This window comes from Cetorhinus maximus, chromosome 5, assembly GCF_964194155.1.
Source record: "Cetorhinus maximus chromosome 5, sCetMax3.hap1.1, whole genome shotgun sequence".
NCBI classification, from domain to species: Eukaryota; Metazoa; Chordata; class Chondrichthyes; order Lamniformes; family Cetorhinidae; genus Cetorhinus; species Cetorhinus maximus.
Genome location: NC_135883.1, coordinates 124,429,036 through 124,447,966, shown reverse-complemented (window position 1 = coordinate 124,447,966; position 18,931 = coordinate 124,429,036). Strand labels below are relative to the sequence as shown.

At 41.4% G+C, this 18,931-nt stretch overlaps 1 protein-coding gene across 1 annotated transcript; it reads left to right on the top strand.

Annotated features, from left to right (window-relative positions):
• Positions 1–286: 286 nt before the first annotated feature.
• tpbg (trophoblast glycoprotein) lies at positions 287–4,744 on the top strand. Its single transcript, XM_078542449.1, has one exon. It carries the CDS (start codon positions 327–329, stop codon positions 1,485–1,487), a length of 1,161 nt encoding a protein of 386 aa, XP_078398575.1. The 5' UTR covers positions 287–326; the 3' UTR covers positions 1,488–4,744.
• The last annotated feature ends 14,187 nt before the right edge of the window (positions 4,745–18,931 follow it).

Genomic DNA, 18,931 nt, shown 5'->3' with positions numbered 1-18,931 from the left:
CCCTTCTCATCATCCGGAAGACCTGGAAACAACAAGCGGGAGAGTGAAACTTGCAGCGGACGGCGATTCTCAGCCCCGACAGGCAGAACAAAGTGAAAGAGTGAAGTTGAGTTGATTTGCAGAGGGAGGCGGGTTGGATTGAGTGAGCGGGAGCTGGAGGGAGGATCCGGACTCGCAGCTTTCCACTCACTGCCACAGTGTTTGTGCACCCCCCACCCCCCCTCCTTTATTTCCAGTTGTTACCCACCCCCCACCCCCCGCCCCCCCCCCCCCACTTTCCCGTGACTGTGAAGAGGAGGTTGATAGTGGTTAGCTGATCCAAACCGATGGTGAGCATGTCTGCCTACAGGCTGCCTCTAACTTGCCGCCGTTGTGATGGGCTGGGGAGCTCGGCTTTGCTGGGCACATTCTCCCTGGCACTGCTCCTGGCCTCGGCCCTGAGTGCGGGCTCCTGCCCCAGCTCCTGCGAGTGCTCGGAGCCGGCCAAGACGGTGAAGTGCGTGAACCGGGAGCTGAGCAGCATCCCCAGCGGGATCCCGGCCAGCGTGAGGACCCTCTTCATCACCGGCAATAACATCTCCAGCCTGGACAGCGGCGCCTTCGGCCAGTCCCTGAAGCAACTGGTCAGCCTGAGCCTGAGCGGCAACCGGATCCGGGCTGTGGACTCCCTGGTCTTCGCCTCCATGCCCAACCTGCAGCAGCTGGACCTCAGCAACAACCGCATCTGGTGGCTGCAGCCGACGGCTTTCGGCTCTGCCCCCGTCAGCCTGCGGGAGCTCAACCTGAGCCGGGCTCTGCTGAACGGCTCGGTGGTGGAGCAGCTCTCCGAGTTCCTGCAGAACGGCAGCCTGCCCAACCTGCGGAGGCTGCAACTGGCTGAAAACGACCTGTTCTACCTGCCGGCCCGCACCTTCTCCCGCCTGCCCAGCCTGCAGCACCTGGAGCTCCGGAACAACTCGATCGTGGAGCTGAAGGAGACGTTCAGGAACCTGAACCTGCAGACGCTGGACCTGAGCTCGAATGCGCTCAAGAGACTGGGGAACAGCACCCTGAGCGAGCTGAACTCCCAGCCCAACATCAGGGTCCAACTCCGGGACAACCCGTTCGTCTGCGATTGCGGCATCGAGGAGCTGCTGACGTGGCTGCAAAACACCCAGAAAGTGCTGGACAGGGAGAGCCTCCTGTGCGCCTCGCCAGAAAGCCTGAGGGATAAACCCATCCTGCTGCTGAAACTCTCCGACCTGAAGTGTTCCGTCCACGGAGACATGGAGAGCGTGCTGCAAACTTCTTACGTCTTCCTCGGGATCGTCCTGGCCCTGATCGGAGTGATCTTCATGTTTGTCCTGTACCTAAACAGAAAAGGCATCAAAAAGTGGCTTTATAATGTCAGGGATGCTTGTCGAGACCATATGGAAGGCTATCATTACAGATACGAGATTAACTCGGACCCCAGATTGACAAACCTTAGCTCCAATTCGGATGCGTGAGAGAAAGTTGACTTGTCTGAGACTTAAAGACGGTCCGCTTGGATTTTATTTTACTATTCATTCTTTGTAATAGCTATGCATGATGACCCATCCACTCGGACCAACGGGCTTAACGCTGCTTGTGTCACTCTCCCGACAGCGGATATCCAACAGTGACAGAAAGGTTTGACTCTCAGTGGGAAGTGCTCCATGTGCAATGGTGTGTGTGTGTGTGAGAGATCTTCCTTTGCCCCTTTTCATGACCCACTGTGTGATGGTGCCAAAATAGAGTGCGCGTTTGGAAAAGATTGCAGCTCTCTCTCCAAGCCTTGCTGCAATAATAGAGTACTTCAGAAAACTCACTGGGGATTTAAAGCCCTCCAGTGTATTATAGTGGGGAGAGCAGATTAATTGCTACAGTAACCGTTTTACCATTTCATAAGCTGAAGCAAAACACAATAACGATCCAAGCAATACAACAAATGCTGTAGCGAAACAGTTTTTAAACATGGGGCTTCTTCACCGGCTCGAAGTTTTATTATCTGTCCCCAGGCGGTGCAGCAACACAAAGCAACCCGCTGGTTTAATGCATTCTTCTCAGTTCCAGTGACTTCAATCAATCCCAGTCACTGAGTGTAAAAGGCGCTTATAACCGTAATGGTATTTTAATGCTAGCTTAATGGGGGGTTTATTTTTGTAAATAACTCTACCTATCTTCCACGAATTAAGCAAGGTAAAGTGACAAATGAAGTCAGTCGTTTAATTTTTCCTCCTTATCTGTTGGTCTCACGAGTTCTATTGGGTATATTGGAATGAAAGCTGGTCGTCAGCCTGTCTGCCTCTGTGAAACTCTGGGGTTTGGAAACATCTGGATCCACAAAGATCAAGGATTCTCTCCAGCCCCCCCACCCCGCCGCTTTTATTTAAAAGAATGGAAGACTGCACGGAGAGTACCTCTATTGATGTTGCCCGCAGGCCTCCCGCCGAGTGTCACAACATCTAAGGAGTTGTGAAGTGCCGCCTGACAACTGATTATTTCCCGGGTGCATATGCGGGTAGGAACAGCAACATCACATTCGTGCTGAGCCTCAGTTTCTATGGATTTTTTTTAAGGTGGTCTTTGCAAGTCCATCGTTTTGTAATATTTCAAAACTCCTAGCTGGTATGAACTTAATTTCTCGACTAAAACAAATACGAAGGCTAGCGTAAAGAATATTAGTCCATCAAATTTGAAAATTTGCATTGAAGGAATGTAATTGCAGCAGGCACGCATGCACACACAGACAACACCGTGCAAAGTGGAACTGTAAATACCAATTGTTGTACTGGCAAACCCTGCATTATTTAGCAAATTAGTCAGTTAGATTCCCCAATCCTATAATAAAATTTAATAACATTTGAATGCGTAGCACCACTTGATATAGTGCATGAGTGTTCTGGTGCATTTAGGGAGGGGTTGCACTGGGGTTATGCTAGAAAATTGCTAGCCAGAGAATGAATCCAGCTCATTTGACATTTGTACAGCTCCTCAGCATGAATGAGCCTTGCGGCATCACAACAGCATGGGACTTTAACGTGTAAACACTTGTCTGCCTTTCATGTACAGTGATTTCCATCAGAACATAATAGGTGACAGAAGCATTTCACTTTCTGTAGTCGTTTTCCCTTGTAATGCAGATGCATGTCAGATGTGAGGCATTCGCACTTGAGAACATCTTATCTCGGTGCTTGTGCTGTGGAAAAGTTTGAAAATTCCTCTTTCTCTAATTTAGTTATTAATAGAGGAATAACTTTACACAACATACTGTGGAAGGTTTGATGGAGTGACTTGATAGAACAAAATAGAAAAGTGAAATAACGCAGAGCTAATGTTTATAACCTCCTCCAAATTTATTATTACACATCAATTTAATTCATTTGAATGTTTTATCAATAATTTGGCAGATGACTTGGTAACAGGCTTGTACACATTGGCATCTAGGCACATAGCATTTGAAAAACATTCTGAAGGAGGACTATTAGCCTTCAGCAATACTAGGAAACAAATGGTGTGATCACAAAAACACTCCTGGTTGCAGAATTTGCACAGCCTGATGTTTCTGAGAAACTAGATTGCAGATACTAACTAAAACGTAACTTTGCATTTGTTACCTTGGAGGGAGAAGAAATCAGACAAGTCTAACAAGTTAAATATAGCAAGAGTTCACTCGCAAGATCCTGTCTAATACATTGGTGAAAACCTCCTTAAGCCCTTACTATTTGCATATATTTGTAACAAAATACAACCTAAAATCATGACTGCTAGAAATCAGCTCATCTCTTTTATGTTCACAGGCATTTGCCTTTTTAGTAGTTCCAAAATCTACTTGAAAAATATGTTTTTAACCAATGTTGACCACTTGAATTTCTAAAGCACAGTGGGAAACATACATTTCCACAGTTCAATGAACCAATTTTATCCAAATCTATTCTTTAAAAATTATACATTTATATAAAATTAGTTATGAAACCAAACTCAGGCATGGATTAGGTGCCTATATATATTTTAAAGTGTAAAGTGGCAGCGCGTGTCTTGTACTTCAAACAAAAAATGAGACTTTTTGCCTGATCACTTGTAACGGTATAAAGAAGGTAGAATGGTCCCTTCCTAAACTATTGTTCTTATTGAGTTTCTATTTTTCAATGTTACTTTTCTTGGTGTCAGGTGCTATTAATTGCTTTGATTGTCATTTTCTAAAATTTCTCTCATTTGCACTCTGATCATTTTCTCCAAAGAATGATACACAGGTATGATATTTTATTCACTGAACAAAAAAAAAAGCACAGATAGAAATCTAGGTTAATGCCATCTGGAGTGCATTTTGTTCTGCTCTATATATAGGTTTGCACCAGTGAAGTGATGGTGAGAAATGTGCTGAACACAGCTTTTTGCCATGTCACATACTCAACTAATGCCATCGGTCTTATGAATACTGGAGACATAAATAAGGCCATGATGGGGAGGCTGGAGATGGAGGGGGGGGGGGTGGTGGGTGGTGGGTTGCAGTGCATATATTTATTTGAAGGCCTCATGATGTTGATTGTTAAATCATTAAAGAATCACCGTGTCAGTTAAAGAATCATTGCATGCAAATAAAGCAGTGTAATGGAAGGTGGAAAAAAAGAGGAAGTGGTATTCTTAGAGCCCTGATGAATGTAAGCATATTCAAGCTGTATGTTTTCTGCTTAACGATGGCCTTGTTAACTTTTATTAAGAAAATAAATAATATTGTAGCTACTTTTTGGTCTTAATTGAATGTGGTTTTGATTAATAACATTGATTACTTTCATAATGTGTGCGTGTGTCTGTGTGTGTGTGTGTGTGTGTGGCAGACATGGTGCTGGATATAGTTATTGATACCTTCATGTTCTGTGAATGTCAACTGCATCTTCCTCACAGTGAAGACATACATTGCAAGCTATTCATTTCCATAAACAAAAGAAAACCACAACAGTGAAGAACAGATAGGATTTGTTTTGATTCATTAAAGAAAAAGTAATTCATCATCTGAACAGCAATGCCCAGCCATGCTGGGTGATCTGATTTCATTTGACTTCTCTGTCACTCACGAGTTATGTTGAGTTACAGCAGCAGTTATGAAACATATTTCTTTGTACTCAGCAAGCTCTGCAGTGTTCACTGCATCTGCCACAGGCAGATGTACCTTTCAGGTGGCAAAGTTATTTAAATCAAAGCTAGGTTAACTGCAAAGATGACAAAGCCAAGTCTGAAAGCACATTGGTAACTCAACAACAACAACACATTTATACGGTGCCTTGGACACAAAATGTCTCAAGGTACTTCACAGATGATAAGTGCTAAGCAGAAGAGATAACTGAAAGCATGGACAAAAAGATAGGTTGAGAAGATTTTTTAAAATAGAGGAAAAAACAGCAAAGCATTGAGATTTAGGGGAAGAATTCTAACCAGTAACTGGAGGATTTATCTCAGGTGAGGAGTGGCCAAGGGAGCGCCAGAGGATGGAAGGGAATGTGCAGGAGTGCAGTCAGAATCGTAGAACATGAGCTAGGATAAATGTCAGGTGGAGGCTGCACAGGTTGATGGGATGAGGCCATGGTCGAAGGATATGTAAATGAAGACAAAGATTTTGAATTGGGTGTTAGGGATACAAGCCAATGCATATCTGTGGTGACAGAGATGATGGGTGAGCAGGACCTAATTCAGGACAGGGTGTGGCCAATGGGCTTTGGGATTAGCAAGAGTTTGTATAAATTGGAGCTCAGGAAGCTGATGTACAGGGCATGGTAAAAGTTGATTCTGAAGATAAAAAAGTCTGGCCAACAGCTTCAGTGGCAGTGGAGCTGACTAAAGGCAGTAGTGGCTTCTGTTCTCTAGTTTTCTTTCCTTTCTCCCCTCATGCCCTCTCCAAGCTTATCTTGTCCATGAGACTCACCACTTGCTTCAACAACCCGTTTCTCACTAAACTGCTGACAATCCAACTTCCTTTTCCTGGTTCTCAAGTTAACTAATATTGTTAATGGTTCTCTCTCCTCAAATACTGTCCCCCTCTTTCAATCTGCCTTTGTTACTCCTATTCTCAAAAATATGACACTTAAACTTTCTGTCCTTGCAAACTACTGCCTCATCTGCAAGCTCGCTTAAACGTATTATCTCCTAAATCTGTGCTCATCTTTCCCAGAACTCCATGTTTGAACTGCTCCAGTTCAATTTTCACCCTTGCCATAGTATAAAAACAGCTCTTATCTAACGCCCAAATGTGACTGCTATGTGACTGTGAGCATGGTAAACTTGTCTTTGTCCATTCCGATCTGTTTGTAGCCTTTTACACATTGATGACACCAACCTCATGCAATGTCTGTCCACCATCATCCAGCTGCATAGGACTGCGCTCACTTGGTTGCATATTTAACTATCCAGCCATAGAATTGTCTGTAGTGGCATCCTGCTCCTGCACCATTACCACTGGTGTCCCTAAGTGTTTATTGTTGGCCTAATTTTTCTTGTCTACATGCTGTGCTTTTGACAACATCATCCAAAAACACAGCATTAGTTTCCACATGTACACAGATGTCACCCAGCTGTACCTCATCACCATCCCCTTTGACTCCCATAAATTGCCTGATTGCTTGTACGACATTGAGTGCTGGATGAGCAGAAATTTGCTCTAGTTAAATATTGGTAAGGTCAAAGCCATTGTCTTCCACCCCATTACAAACCCCATTCCTCCACCCCCTAACCATTGACTCTACCTGGAAACTCTCTGAAATTAAACCAGACTGTTCACACCCTTGGTATCAAACTTGACCTCAAGATGATCTTCTGACTATGTATCTGGACTATCACTAAGAGCACTTCTCATCTGCTGCCGAAACCCTCATCCATGTCTATATCATCTCTGGACTCTGACAATTCCAATGCATGCCTGGCCAGTCTCCCAAGTTCTAACCTCCATAGGCATGAGCTCATCCAAAACTCTGTTGCTTACGTCATAGTTCACACCAAGTCCTGTTCATCCAACATCCCTGAGCTCACTGAACTCTGTAGGCTCTCGGTTAAGCAGTACCTCAAGTTTAAAATTCTCATCCTCATTTTTGAATCCCCCCACTCCCTCAAACCCCGACCACCTCTATAATTTCCTTCAGCCCCATAACTCTACAAGATACCTGCGCTCCTCTAATCTGGCCTTTTGAGCAGCTATGATTTTAATTGTTCCATCATTGCCTTCACCTGAAAAGGCTCCTTAAAACCTACCTCTTTGACCAAGCCTTTGATCATCTACCCTAGTGTCTTCTTGTGTGGCTTGGCATCAAATTCTGCTTCATAATGCTCCTATGAAGCACCTTGAAACATTTTATTACATGAAAGATGCTAAATAAATGCAGGTTATTGTTGCAAAAATAAGCAGTGTTGATGATGGTTAGGATATGTGAAATGCTCAGGCTCAAACAAGAAACGGAGGTTTCACACCATTTAGTTCAGACAGTGTATACCTAGGAAAGAAAAGAATCAGCAACGGAGGAATTTCAAAGGGAGACAAGCAATTGATTCATACATAACTTTGTATCAGATAAGCAGTCTCACAATACTGAGATGCGCATAGAAATGGTTGGGTCTTGCTAGCATACATTTTTTAGCTTGGCTGCAGATACTGTCGCTAAGGAACAACATGCAAAAAGAGAAAAGGAGGGAATCCAGGATAGATTTGAGGATTTGAAGCATTGCTGGAGATTACTGTGGGTGTACCTACACCACATGGACTGCAGCATTTCAAGAAGTCAGCTCACCACCAGCTTCTCAAGGGCAACTAGGGATGGGAAATAAATGCTAGCCCAGCCAGCAAAGCCCACATCCCGCAAATGAATAAAAAAAATGTTCTGGCTATATTGGGGCAAATAGGAGTGGACCCCCAAGAGCATGAGTCTATTGTGAGTATGGCATGATACTGGGTGTGCCAAAACAGACCATAATCATGATTTATGCAGTCACCCAATCCCATCAGGTGTGAAGATGGGAGCTTTAATATTGGTTACAAGAATCAGAGGGAGAAAAATAGTCTCGTTTCTCATTTTAGATTGCTTTTCATTGATCTCCACTTAAAAGTTAATGTGCAACCATGGGTAAGAATAGGACCAAGCTTACCCGTATGTGTTATGGTCTCCGTAAACAGATAGCCAAATAGCATCACCACACAGCCGCACACATGTAAGAAGGACAGCTGACAAGACACCAGACAGCCATTCACATATCCAGGGAGCCATACTGTAGGCATCACCAATAGGAAAAAGGTGGGGAGAAAATTACAACAAGAATGATATATGGGAGGTTAATGTGTAAAGTAAAATTTGTTAGCAAACTGGACATTTAAAAAAATACACGTTTTCTTAGTTCATTTTAAAAATGTTCAGTATTTGTCATTTATGTAGCTTGGATTCTGTTTAAAATGAGGAAATAATGAACAAAGAAACAAAGGGGTGGAGCTTCTGCTTTGAGTGTAAATTGTAGCCAAAATGCACTTAAAATTGCACTGGTTAGGTTAGGCTTCATTTCCACTAAAATTCATTTGCCTAATCACAAACATGAAATTTTCCATAAGCCATTGCAATTGAGCAATGTTGAAATGTAGTGGTTTCCTTATTCCCTTTCCATTTAAATGTATTCTCTGATGCATTTAAGAGTGGTAACCTGGTGCAGTTTCATTAATATAGCTAAAATGGCTTTATCAATAGAAATATGCATTTTTAGTAAGAGTGTCCAGTTCTATGAGTGACCCGACTTAAAATCAATGAAAATTATTTAAAGAAACAAACTGAACCATTTGCTAGTTTTATTGGTATACACTAGGCAGTTTCTTAGTAAATTGAAATATTTTTGATGTGAAAACCCTAAAAATGTGCCTACTAGTGCCTGTTCACCTCAGAAAATGAGCACAATTTGAAAAGCCTTTCAGAACCAGCATAATCAGCAAAATCCTACAATTTTGAGCTGGGAGCTTCACCAGTTTTGTGGGTGGGACATGTTTTAGGTGAATTGAATCTTGCACCAGTGTAAAAGGTCATGTAAAATACAAGTGATTTGGGAAGTAACTCATCCAAGTTTAAATTCATCAATCATTTGTGCTGGTTCGGCCAATTCCACCCAGATTATGTATATATTATGAGTGTATGCAAGGGCAACTTGACCCCACATGTTTAAAATTAGCTTTAATTCCCCAGAAATTATTCTGGCACAGTGAAACGAAATACTATAAGTGTAATCTTGAAACACGTTGAACAATTGCACTTCCTTTGGTTCATTAGTGATACTAAATTTTGAATATGTGAAACATAGTAGAATTAATTTCCTGTAACTACGTTCATTTTCTTTAATTTCATAAAGAAATGTAGAATAAAAGGATTATTGGCTAAACACAATTACTGATTAGAGTTTACAAAAGCTCTCTAACCCTTTCTTTAAACCGCCTCAACTTTAGCAATGATAAAACAGGACATACTGAGCTGGTCTACCACTTTAGTCTAGGTAAAGGCTGCTAATTAGTTGAGATGCCTTTTAAGGTTCTCCAAAGACTTTCAGATTTTGTTTGCCTCATTATTGTGATATTGTCTCCATCCCTTTAAATTTGATATGCACAATTCTCCTACTGCTGTTCCCCTTAACCTACCTAAGATTGCACCTGTTGCTAAGAATAATTGTGTAAATATGGTTATACAGTTTGTATTGAGTGTTATTTCCAATGTGACCATTTGGATGGGATTTACACCAGTTCTAACTCATTACGAATTGTCTGAATCTAAGGCAGAAATTGTCCTTTAGATATTTTCACTGTGGGAGTAGGCAGGGGAATAACCTTACGCCAAGATTGTTGAAGTAATTCAGATGCTAGTATAACCCACAGAAAATAAATCAGATCCTCCGTTAATGACTTTTTTTTTGGAATTTACCAATTCCTCAACCCTCCTCTTCCACGTTGTGTATTATGCTTCTACTCTTCATTTCATTTGTTGGTTACACCACTAAATGTGCATATTTCTATGTTTAAAACAGATTTTTTTTTAAAAAAGATTCTGTAGTCATTAAACGACATCTAAAAGCTGAAGATATCTGTACAAATCTAACCAGAGTGCAAAGAACGGGCATCAAAAAAAGATAAAAACCAAATGTTGGAATTTAAAATAAAAACAGAGTCAAACATGGCTGTCTTTCTCTTTCAGATGCCAATTGGTTTGTTTCCAATTTCTGTTTTAATTTCTGCAGAAACCAAAATATTCCAATATAAACCTCAGATCGACTTAGCTTTACTTGCAATTGTTATTTACTTTCCAAAGCCTCAAGTTTGGAAACTATCATAAACTGCTCCTTAAATAATTTTCATTAATGGACTGAGTATTACAATAAATTTAGGGTTTACTGATAGGTTTGAGTGTCACTGTGTTATTCTTGTGTATCTCAAATGTAAGTATGCACTTCCATCTTTTCCATTGTTGAACATTTGTGGCACCTTAGGAAGTTTCCCTTAAAATGACCGTTGCCAAGAATTGGAGGAAGGGGAAGCAGGGAATTGAACATCTCTGCAAGTTGCTGTGGATACTCATGGCCTCCTGGTGGGATTGTGTTTAACTCTATTACAATCAAAATAAGTCAGAAAATATCATGAATTAAATTATCTTGCCATTACTAACTGAACATTGTATTATGTTTAAGGAACTCATTAAATGCTGGCCTACCATTGTAACCTGATTTGGTTATGACTGTTATTATCAGTTGGCTATTGCATTCAACTATACGTATAACCCTGGAAATTACTATGAATGATGTTATCCTATAAACACTCTTAAACTGGTAGACAGGTATAAGGGGCTACCTCATTGATATTGCCAGTTTTATAGTACTGTATCACCAAAGTCAAAATTACCCCTAGTGTTTGTAGAAAATTCCTCTCTTCATTATTTTAACGGAAAATGCAGCCCATATAAAACAAATTGGATAATGCTCCCATTAAAAGGCATAGAGGAATTTGATACAAGTGCATTAAGCTTGTATGATAACAAGAGTCACTATAATTTCCAGAATATTGACGCACTTTTGTGCAATGATGTGCCTACAATGATGTGCAATTCACTGCTGCTATATACAATTTTCCCTCAACTCTACATCCTTGTAGTTATTTGGTAGTGTTACTTACTGTTATCTGCTTTTTGCGCAAATTAAGCAGTCTACACTTTTAAAACAGGTGTACAGTTTCTTAGGGATAAACTGTCAGACTTATTATTTGCCAGACCATAAGAGCAATTAGATGTGATTCTGCGACTTCAATCAACATGCACTTATTATTCTGCTATGCCTGTGATGAGGTGCTGTTCTCCTCTCCACTGCAATTTTCTTTCTTCAATATAGAGCTATGTAAGGATCCTAGAATCCTTAAAACTGTTTTCTCTAGCTATGACACACAGAACCACACAACAGTGAAACCATGTGCTATAATAAAGTAAAATGTAATGTGCCTTGTAGCATGGTGATGTTTTTAATTACAAAACTGGACATGGACAAGATAAGAATGAAATAGTAGGGGTGGTGTGAGGGGCGGGGTGTGAAAGAAGTGATAGGCTTGGGTTCTGATTTTTTTCTGTTGCAGATAAAAAATCATTGACAATGCGAATATCAGTAATTGACCCTTCCAAATCACATGAAACAGAAGTGGAAAAATGAATCTTTAAAAGTCAGACTATTGATTTTTCTGTTGACCTACAGACAACAGACAGTTGACAACTTTAAAATGAATGTTCCTTTGTTTGTCTGCTGAGCTGGGCACTAGCATTTTCTCCTCTACCTCCACTCCTTTGGATTTCCTAGAGGACATATTCCTAAAACATGTTTGCAGGCTTCTGGCAACTTTGGTTTATAAACAGCATCGCAGACTAGTGTTGACTAAGATTTTCCCTTTCTCCGTGTTTTAAATGGCTCTGCTTTCCCTCAGTTCTCCAGTAATTCTCCTGATCACCTTGCCTCCAAATTATCAGGAATTGTAATGGGAGGAAATTACAGATGCAAATCTGTTCTAATTCATCTCGTTCCAGTCTTTTGCAGCGAACTCCTTTTCCTGTAAACTGTGACTCATAATGTAACTGTGGGGGACTGTTGTTGGAACTGTAGATTGTTTTAATTCATTCTTGAGATGTGGGCTGTACTGGCGAGGCTGGTATTTATTACGCAACCCTGGTTTCCCTGAACAGAATGGCTTGTTAGCGCGTTGTAAAAGGCAGTTAAGATATCTCCGCATTGGTTTGGGTCTGAACTCACATAGGAACTGGACCAGGTGTTTCCTTCTGTAATAGTCCACATTTGTGTACTATTGCACACTTGTTTTTATATAGAGCCCTGGATTTCACCAGCCCTCTGGACACAGGCTGGGAGGCAGGAGGACTGGTAAAATGGCACAAGAGGGCGCCGGGAGGGAAACACATCTTCCCGCTGCCATAGCTTATTGCGAAAGGCAGGGATGGCAGCAGATTAGCTGCCCACCAACCAGAGGCAGTTGGTCAATTAGGTAATTAATTAGGTATAATGGCCATTTAACACCTTCACTGGTCTAATGCAACATGGCTCCCAGACGCATGTTGAGATTGCCAGGTACATTGAGGTAGCCTCCTAGTGGTTTCCTTGGGGGGATGGGGGGTGGGGGGGGAGGGGGGAGAGGGGAGGTCTTCCTTTAGCAATGCACAATGGCCCACCTAGGGGCCCCCCCAGTAACAATGACCACCCAGGCAGGTCCGATGCTGCCACTGAAGGGTTCACCCCTCCAATCCCTAAGACCTCCTTACCTGGTACAGGCACATTAAAAAAATTCCTTCCAGCCTTTCAAGAGTGCCTGAACATGGAGGCTGACTCTGCTTCCCCTTGCAGCCTCAGCAGTGGCCACCTCTATTGGCCCAGCAACTCAGAGAGATAGGCCACCTCTTAATTGGTCGCTACTGGTAAAATCCCCTCTCCGGTCTTGCCGTTCACCCACATAGGCTTACTTGGTCCCAGTGGTGGTCCTCGGCATGCTAGTAAAATTGAGGTCACAGACTCAGTAATCTAAGAGCTGAGAATTTGTTTAACATGGCCTCACAGCCTCAAATTCATCACATTAAAACTGGCACAAAGCATATTTCATGAGCATCTTCCCAGGTGACGATCTCCAATTTTTCCTATTAAGGCTGCAATGTCATGTTCTTATACTTTTCACTACTCTATTTTCTTTTCCCCCTCCTTTCCTTAAACACTGCTAGAATCACATCCAAGTGGTCAATATGAATCTCCAGTACTATGTTGGGCAGTGCATTTACCAAATGAGTTGCCAGGGAAACGGCAACATGATTTTTAACAGCCAGTAACAGATGCCATCGGTTTCGAATTTGATTTCTACCATATTTTGAAAGAAAAAAAAAACCTGTGCAAGCAGATGAAAACACAGAACTTAGAAAGAAACATTAGAATTGATTTTTCTTCTAAGAACAGATTGGATGGTGTTTCCACCCTGCCTCCGTGATGGCATCAGTAGGAAGCCCAATCGATTTGGGTCTTATTTGAGTATAGATGGGAAGCTGCTACCACAAATTGTGCTGCTTATAAGCAGCTCCCTATTTGGGAGAGTGAAACATTCCTGCTGCTTCTTAAAGCCAGCCTGCACCCCTTAAAGGCAAGGTGTCATTTTTCTTGGTGTTTGAAAAGTTTGTGGAGCACAGCAGGTATGTTGTCACTGGCTAGGGCATCTCAATTTGTTAATACTGCGCTCAAAGTCTTTATTGAAGATATCAGGACCAGGAAGGAGGTCTTGTTTCCCTTACGGCAGACAGATGCTGAGACAACTAAGTCAGGTGCAAGGAGTGAGGTGGCCGTGCAGATCACTGCCAGCTGGATCGCTCCCAGGAGTTGGTGGCAGTGTCATATTATCAAGACTGCCATAGCCTCTTCACATCTCTTTTACTCTGAATACAGTCTTACAACAATACAGGTTCTCCCAATGTGGGTGCCATCTGTGATTCTGTTGGTAGCATTCTTGCTTCTGAACCAGAAGATTGTGGGTTCAAGTTTCCTTCCAGGACTTGAGCACAAAATGATGGCTGACTCTCCAGTGCAGTACTGTCAGAAGTGCCATTTTTCAGATGAGATGTCAAACCAGGACCCCGTTAGCTCCCATGGGTGAATGTAAAAGATCCAATGGCACTATTTTGAAGAAGAGCAGGGGAGTTATCCCCAGTACCCTGGCCAATATTTATCCCTCAACCAACATCACAAAAACAGATTATCTGATCATTATCACATTGCTGTCCTTGAGAATGCTCTGTGGGTGACTTGGATGTCATGTTCCCTATATCACAATAGTTATTACATTTCAAAAAGAACTCCATTGGTGGCAAAGCACTTTACGATGTTCAGTGATTGTGAAAGGCACTATGTAAATGCAAATCTTTCTTTTTTTTAACCACTGCCAATTATTCCCTTCAGTTATGTCACAAGTATCTCCCCCAATCACAATGCGACACCTTCTTCTGCTTATGCCTGCTACTGCCCTAAAAACTGGGACAAACAATAGTTTGTTTTATTTTGTTTGGATATAGATGAACTAAACTGTCTTACTCATCTTCACAACCCTTTCACTGGGCTTTCTCCCACAGATATTCCATTTCCACTCCTTTCTGAATACCAAAGTACTGCAGGGCACAGCAAGAGACCCACTGTACAGAAAACTGCAGCATGCCTCTTGAGCTACCTAGCCCCTGAAACCTTCCTCTCAGAGCCACAATAGTTCACTTAATGACCAACCCAGTTCATCAACATGTCTCATTATACCCGTCTGCGAGGATGACCCTCAAAGTCATGAGCCATCGAGTATGCTTTGTTGCCCATAACCCATCCTGACACTTGACCTTCTCCCTTAAATAAAATTGGAAAGCTGAACTGCCTCGTGACAACAGTAATGACAATTCACTGCAAATCTGACATTTGAATGGAGGACTTGCTGTTCGTAACAAACAATTTAAACACCCAGGGAGTGGATTCCTTTTCCATTTAGTAAGCTCAATGTAAAGAAACAAACTTGTATTTTTAGCACCTTTCGTAGAATAGTAGAAATTATGACACAGAAGGAAGCTATTTGGCCTATCATATTTGTGCTGGCTCTTTGAAAGAGTAGCTGTGCTTAGTTTCACATTCTCATTTTTTGTCCATAACTCTGTAAGTTCCTCTTCCTCAAGTACTTGTCCAACACCTTTGTAAAACTGTTTATGAAATCAGCTCCAACATCTTTTCAGGTAGAACGATCCCCATCCTGACAATTCTGAGTGAAAAGTGCTTGTCATCTCCCCTCTAGATCTTCTTGCAATGATTTTGTGTCCATTAATTCTAGTTATTGACCTAGTCACCAGAGAGAATATTTTTTCCCTATATACCCTATCAAAATCTCTCATCATCTTGCAAACCTGTATCCTTTCTAATGCCTTTACATCCTTCTTGAATTGTAGTGTCCGATAATTTTCCAGCTGAAGTCTAACTAGTGATTTATAATGTTCCAGTATAATGTTTTTGCTTTTTTATTCTATTTTTCTATTTATCGATCCAAGTAACCCACATGCATTTTTAACCACCTTTGATTTGTGCATATGGACACCAAGGTCTCTCCGCTCACCTATGTTTTTCAAAATCGTGCCATTTATTGTATACTGTTTTTCCACATTAGTATTCCCAAAGTATATCACTTCACAGTTCTATATTTTGAACTCAGTCTGCTAAACTTCTGTTCATTTCACCATCCTGTCTATGTCACTCTGAAACCTATAAAAATCCTTCATTATGATCTACTACTTTTCCAAGTTTCATGTACCTGTAAACTTAAGGATGCTGCTCCTAACACATGAGTCTAAGTTGTTATAAAAATTGCAAGGAGTAGCAGACCCAAAACTGACTCTTGGGGAAGGCCACTGCAAAATACCTCCTAGTCGAAAAAACATCCATTCATCACCACTTTCCTGTCACTGAGCCAATTTTGTATCCGTACCACCACTTTCCCCTTAATTCCAACAGCTTCCATCTTCTTTAATAAGCCTCCTGTATGGCACTTTGTTGAATGCCTTCCAAAAATCCATATATGCATCTACCACACTACCTTGATGAACCTTTTTTGTTACCTCATCAAAGAATCCAGTCAAGTTTGTCATACATGGTTCGTCTTTAACAAATCCATGCTGACTCTCCTTGATTAACCTGAGCTTTTACAAATGAGGGTTTATTTTACCCCTGACAATGGTTTCCAATAACTTCATCACCACTGATGTTAGACTGACTGGCTTGCAGTTTTCTGGTTTAATCCTCACCCCTTTCTTGAACAGTGGTATAACATTACAACCTTCAAATCCTCCAACACCACACCTGTATGCAATACGGGTTGAAAGATTGTGACCAATGCCTCTGCTCTTCCTGCCTTTACTTCTTTCAGCAGCCTAACATTCATTCCATCTGGACCAGGGTATTTACCAACTTGCAGTAATGATAATTTTTTTTAATACATCTTCTTTATCTGTCATTAACCTGTTCATAACTTCCCAGCTCCTCTTGTAATGTAACTTTTAGGTCATCTCCTTCCTTTTTGAAAACAGATGCAAAATACTCATTTGATACTTTAGTTGTGTCCTCTGCCTTTGGATCCTTAGTAGGCTTAGCTTTTTTCTCTAACAAACCTATGCTTTATATGTTTGTAAAATATTTTATGACATATTTTCATGGCTTCAGGATATCTCAAAGAACATCGCAACCAATTAAGTACATTTTGAACTATAGTCAGTGCTGACTATAGGGAAACATGGCAGCAACTTGCACAGAGTAAGGTCGCACAAGCAACAATGAGATGTTTTACCCAAAAAACTACTCTATTGATATCGGATGAGGAATAAATGGCATCCAGGGCATCTAGAGAATTATGCTACTCTTCTTTAAATAGTGCTATGGGAACTTCTATATTCACATGAAAGGGCATAAAGTGTCAGCCTAGATTCTGTGTTGAGTCCTGTGGTGGACCATGAAGCCACAACTTTCTGATTCAGATGAGAGTTCTACCACTGACACCAACATGTTATAAATAGGAGCCTGCAGTCCCATTTATGGCCCTTGAACTTTATGGAGTATAGAATGGCACTTTTGTGTCGCTGCCTTAGAGTCACATACATACTAACCTAGGAAACTAGTAAAATCTGACCGACAGTTTTTTTCAAAAATCTGACAATCTTGGAAAAACTGGCTGCTCAAGAACAGCCTTGTGAGATGTGAAAATGAGTAGATGCAATGTTATCTGGGCAAGTGATAACTGAAGATGCAGGTACCCAATATGTCAGTATTTTTATTTTATGGTAACAATCCTAAAATCCATAAAAGCACAGTTTAAAGCAATGCTGAATTAAGAAAGTATTGAGAGGGGTTGTGAGCATCGAAGGGATCATATTTATTTTATAGTGAGACTGGGGGCATGATTCAGTGACTAACATCATTAACTGTGATATTCTGCGAGGGAACACTACCAGGGTGACAGAATGTGTCTGTGACCTTAAATGGTAAGTTATTAACATAACCACAAGGGGTGTGACTGTGTGACCAGGTTGGGGCAATCCATGACATTCTTAAATTGGAGGTAAGGGCAAAACATTGTGCCACCTGAGCAATTCAGTCAGAAGGCAAATGAATATCCTATAGCGTGGATGAGTAGTCCACAATCATTTACAAGAAGCAAGTCACAATTATCTGCATTGCTACTGTTTTGCACACAGACAATGAGGTTTGAATATACTGCCACCTTGACCGTACAATCTTGAATATAGCTTCCTCTGTCAGAGTCCTTTAATTCCTTGAACAGTACCACAACAAAAAGCACCTTAGGATTAGAGCAAGAACACAACCTTGTCTAACTCCGTTAGTGACTACAAATAGCAGTGACAGATGACCTTGGTCTACCACTCAGGTCAACATACCATTGTGTAATATTCACAAATCTGCCAGAAGAATCTCCCACAGCACATCACAATTCACAGCAACAAATGCCTTTGTCAGGTCAAAAGAAACCTCAGAAATTCTAATGCTCTTTGCTACACTTTTCTTGAATTTTCTACACATACTAAAGAATAGACTCCTTGCCCTCTACATATTAAATCATGAGCATGAAACTGCTGCAAGATTTCAAGGTTGCCAAAATACTGCCCTTTTACAAGTGCAAAGGTGACTACTCATGCTGTAATAGTCACCGCTAAATTTCACTTCTTTCAATAGCAGCTAAAATTCTCGCCCACACCATGTTCTGCGGGCTAAAAGAACAACCGATGGAAAACATCCTCCCAATGGGGCTTTAAGACTGCTCACAAAATGTCTGAATATAATGGAACAAAATAGAAGAACACAAGCTTAACATTAAGCATTTTTTCATCCATAATTTCTAGTTATATTGTTCTTTGGGTGACATAAAAAAGTTTATTTTCTTTTACTGAAAATAAAAAATTACACACTTCAATTAAAGTGAACAAAAATCTGGGTTTGTAGGATTGGGCAAGGGCAGCTGACATGTGTCCTTGGGTGGATCTGATTGGCTGCCATTCACCTTTAAGTTTATAACCTGTGCACACTGATGAGCATCAGCAACAAGTTCGAACTGGTTTCTAAAACGAGAGTAAATTGTGATAAGAGCAAAGCCATGTTCGGGAACTGAACTAATGATCCCATGGGTGGGATTTTCTGGCCCCACCCACTGCCGGAATTGTCCAGTCCCGCCTAAAGTCAACGGACTTTAGGCTGGCCTGCCGAAGGCGGGGCCGGAAAATTCCAGCCTATATTCCCTTTATCATCAGGCCAGACTATCTGAAAGTGCCAGGGATATGGTTCAGAGAGGCTGGGGTGTGTGCCAAGAATTGGAAGGAGCATATAGCCATGG

Coding starts and splice junctions, on each gene's coding strand:
- tpbg (XM_078542449.1), top strand. CDS start 327: ATGGTGAGCATGTCTGCCTACAGGCTGCCTCTAACTTGCCGCCGTTGT.